Below are 4,006 nucleotides of genomic sequence, written 5' to 3' on the forward strand. Positions count from 1 at the left end.
CCAATTGGGGAAACCAAAAAAAGGAGTAGAGGTGGCTAAAGGCCACCTCCTGTCCTGTCCTGGCTATGCCCCGAGCCCAGCGCAGAGATGGCTAGGGGCACAGCCAGGACGTGACAGTACCCCCCCCCAAAGGCGCGGGCTCCCGACCGCAAGACCGGGACGACCACACCCGGACCGGCGGAGGCTCAGCGCCCGGAGCCGCCGGCACAGGCCGGGGAGGCGGAGCCGCAGGGACAGGCCAGGGAGGCAGAGGGTCAGGAGACGGGAGAGCCGGCGGAGGGACAGGAACCGGCAGGAGAGCCGGCGGCGGGTCGACAGCCGGCGGAGAAGCAGGAGCCGGGGGAACCGGCGGAGGGTCGACAGCCGGCGGAGGAGCAGGAGCCGGGAGAGCCGGCGGAGGAGCAGGAGATGGGGAAACCGGCGGAGGGTCAGGAGCCGGCGGAAGAGCCGGCGGAGGAGTAGGAGCCGGCGGAGGCGGCGGAGGGTCCGGAGCCGGCGGGAGAGCCGGCGGAGGAGTAGGAGACGGGGGAGCCGGCGGGGGAATAGGAGCCGGCGGAGGAGCAGGAGCCGGGGGAGGCGGCGGAGGGTCCGGAGCCGGCGGGAGAGCCGGCGGAGGAGTAGGAGACGGGGGAGCCGGCGGGGGAATAGGAGCCGGCGGAGGAGCAGGAGCCGGGGGAGGCGGCGGAGGGTCCAGAGCCGGCGGAAGAGCCGGCGGAGGAGCAGGAGATGGGGAAACCGGCGGAGGGTCAGGAGCCGGCGGAAGAGCCGGCGGAGGAGTAGGAGCCGGCGGAGGAGCAGGAGATGGGGGAGCCGGCGGAGGAGCAGGAGCCGGTGGAGGAGCAGGAGCCTGGGGAGCCGGCGGAGGGTCCGGAGCCGGCGGAAGGGCCGGCGGTGGGTCCGGAGCCGGCGGAAGAGTCGGCGGAAGAGCCGGCGGAGGGTCCGGAGCCGGCGGAAGAGCCGGCGGAGGAGTAGGAGCCGGGGGAGCTGGCGGAGGAATAGGAGCAGGCAGAGGAATAGGAGACGGGGGAGCCGGCGGGGGAATAGGAGCCGGTGGAGGAGCAGGAGCCGGGGAAGCCGGCGGAGGGTCCGGAGCCGGCGGGAGAGCTGGGGGAGGAGTAGGAGCCGGGGGAGCCGGCGGAGGAATAGGAGCCGGCAGAGGAATAGGAGACGGGGGAGCCGGCGGAGGAATAGGAGCCGGCGGCAGGTCGGCAGCCGGCGGAGGAGCAGGAGCCGGGGGAGCCGGCGGAGGGTCCGGAGCCGGCGGAAGAGCCGGCGGAGGAGTAGGAGCCGGGGGAGCCGGCGGAGGCATAGGAGACAGGGGAGCCGGCGGAGGAATAGGAGCCGGCAGCAGGTCGGCAGCCGGCGGAGGAGCAGGAGCCGGGGGAGCCGGCGGAGGGTTGACGGCCGGCGGGGGAGCAGGAGCCGGCGGAGGAGCAGGAGACGGGGGAGCCGGCGGGGGAATAGGAGCCGGTGGAGGAGCAGGAGCCGGGGGAGCCGGCGGAGGGTCAGAACCCTGTGGGAGAGCCGGCGAAGGAGCCGGAGACAGGGAAGCCGGCGGAGGGTCAGGGAGAGCCGGCGGAGGTTCAGGGAGAGCCGGGACAGGCGAGGGCGCCGCTGAGGCCGGGACAGGCGAGGGCGCCGCTGAGGCCGGGACAGGCGAGGGCGCCGCTGAGGCCGGGACAGGCGAGGGCGCCGTAGGACGATGCGGGGGCTCCTGGGCAGGTGAAGGCGCTGCGGGACAAGGCGGCCAGTCCACCGCGGGCTCGGGCGGCGGCCAGTCATCCGCGGCCTCGTGCGGCGGCGGCCAGTCATCCGTGGCCTCGGGCGGCCAGTCAACCGCTGGCTCGGGCGGCGGCGGCCAGTCATCCACGGCCCCGGGCGGCGGCGACCAGTCATCCGCTGGCTCGGGCGGCGGCGGCCAGTCATCCGCGGGCCCGGGCGGTGGCGGCGGCCAGTCATCCGCGGGCCCGGGCGGCGGCGGCCAGTCATCCGCGGACCCGGGCGGCGGCGGCCAGTCATCCGCGGGCCCGGGCGGCGGCGGCCAGTCATCCGCGGGCCCGGGCGGCGGCGGCCAGTCATCCGCGGGCCCGGGCGGAGGCGGCCAGTCATCCGCGGGCCCGGGCGGCGGCCAGTCCACGGCGGGTCCTGGCGGCGGCGAAAACAGGGCAGCGGGAGGAGCTGGCGGCTGAGGCCACTGGGCAGCGGGTGGAGCTGGCGGCTGAGGCCACTGGGCAGCGGGTGGAGCTGGCGGCTGAGGCCACTGGGCAGCGGGAGGAGCTGGCGGCTGAGGCCACTGGGCAGCGGGAGGAGCTGGCGGCTGAGGCCACTGGGCAGCGGGTGGAGCTGGCGGCTGAGGCCACTGGGCAGCGGGTGGAGCTGGCGGCGGAGGCCACTGGGCAGCGGGAGGAGCTGGCGGCGGAGGCCACTGGGCAGCGGGAGGAGCTGGCGGCTGCGGCCACTGGGCAGCGGGAGGAGCTGGCGGCGGAGGCCACTGGGCAGCGGGAGGAGCTGGCGGCTGCGGCCACTGGGCAGCGGGAGGAGCTGGCGGCTGAGGCCACTGGGCAGCGGGAGGAGCTGGCGGCTGAGGCCACTGGGCAGCGGGAGGAGCTGGCGGCTGCGGCCACTGGGCAGCGGGAGGAGCTGGCGGCTGCGGCCACTGGGCAGCGGGGGGCGCTGGCAGCGCTGACTGCGTCTCCCAGGCAGCGGGGAACGCTGGCTGCGGCTCCCAAGCAGCGGGGGGCGCTGGCTGCGGCTCCCAAGCAGCGGGGGACGCTGGCTGCGGCTCCCAAGCAGCGGGGAGCGCTGGCTGCGGCTCCCAGGCAGCGGGGGACGCTGGCTGCGGCTCCCGGGCAGCAGGGGGCACTGGCGGCGCTGGCTGCGGCTCCCAGGCAGCGGGGGGCGCTTGCTGCGGCTCCCGGGCAGCAGGGGGCGCTGGCTGCGCTGGCTGCGGCTCCCAGGCAGCGGGGGACGCTGGCTGCAGCTCCCAAGCAGCGGGGGGCGCTGGCTGCGGCTCCCAAGCAGCAGGGGTTGCTGGCGGCGCTGGCTGCGGCTCCCAGGGAGCGGGGAGCGCTGGCTGCGGCTCCCGGGCAGCAGGGGGCGCTGGCTGCGGCTCCCAGGCAGCGGGGGGCGCTGGCTGCGGCTCCCAGGCAGCGGGGGGCGCTGGCGGCGCTGGCTGCGGCTCCCAGGGAGTGGGGAGCGCTGGCTGCGGCTCCCGGGCAGCGGGGGGCGCAGGCTGCGGCTTCCGGGCAGCGGGGGGCGCAGGCTGCGGCTCCCGGGCAGCGGGGGGCGCTGGCTGCGGCTCCCGGGCAGCGGGGGGCGCTGGCTGCGGCTCCCGGGCAGTGTGGGGCGCTGGCGGCGCCGGCTGCGGCTCCCGGGCAGCAGGGGGCGCTGGCTGCGAGAACCGGTACGGCGGGTCCCGATAGCCCCACCAGTCCTCACATCTCCCAACATCAGGGAAAGCCCTCATAGGCCCCCCCGGCGTTGTTGCCCGACGCCTAGGAGCTGGCACCGGGCAGGGCTGGGGCACCTGGACTACCCCACACGTGAGCACGGGTGGCACGGCCGCGTCCTTCCATTCCGCCTGCCCCCACAGCACCCCGCCAAGAAATTCTTGGGGCGGACACACGGAGGTTTGCTTACATCGCCTCCGTCGACGTCTCCTCCGGGGTGGATGCTGTGGAGGCCCGGTGTGCCGCAGAGGACAGTAGGGGTTCTGCTCCTCCTCGGTGTCGCTGTCCGGCCAACCGAGGAGTTCCCCTACCGTCCATTTCTGCTGTGTCTCTTGGTGGTGGTTCATTCTGTCACGGTCGTGGGGTGGAAAGGACACAGGCGCAGAGTAGAGGTAGGGAAGGTAATCCATGTTTAATCAAACAAAAGAAAGAAGGACTCCAACAAACAAAAAGGCAGCAACCAGTGACGTGGGTCTTCCTTACACAGGATACACAAAACCAAAATGAACCACGCCTTGGGGCCTACAAACTAAACTTAAATAGGGTCCCCAATTGGA

At 74.5% G+C, this 4,006-nt stretch overlaps 1 protein-coding gene across 1 annotated transcript; it reads right to left on the minus strand.

Moving 5' to 3' along the window:
* Positions 1-367: 367 nt before the first annotated feature.
* Positions 368-1,576, minus strand: LOC117594796 (basic proline-rich protein-like; the record flags this gene model as incomplete). Its single annotated transcript, XM_034293759.1, has 1 exon — positions 368-1,576. A coding segment is annotated over one exon (1,209 nt), but the record flags the coding sequence as incomplete, so codon positions are not given.
* Between the last annotated feature and the right edge of the window lie 2,430 nt (positions 1,577-4,006).

Source organism: Esox lucius, chromosome 8 (assembly GCF_011004845.1).
Source record: "Esox lucius isolate fEsoLuc1 chromosome 8, fEsoLuc1.pri, whole genome shotgun sequence".
Classification (NCBI taxonomy): Eukaryota; Metazoa; Chordata; class Actinopteri; order Esociformes; family Esocidae; genus Esox; species Esox lucius.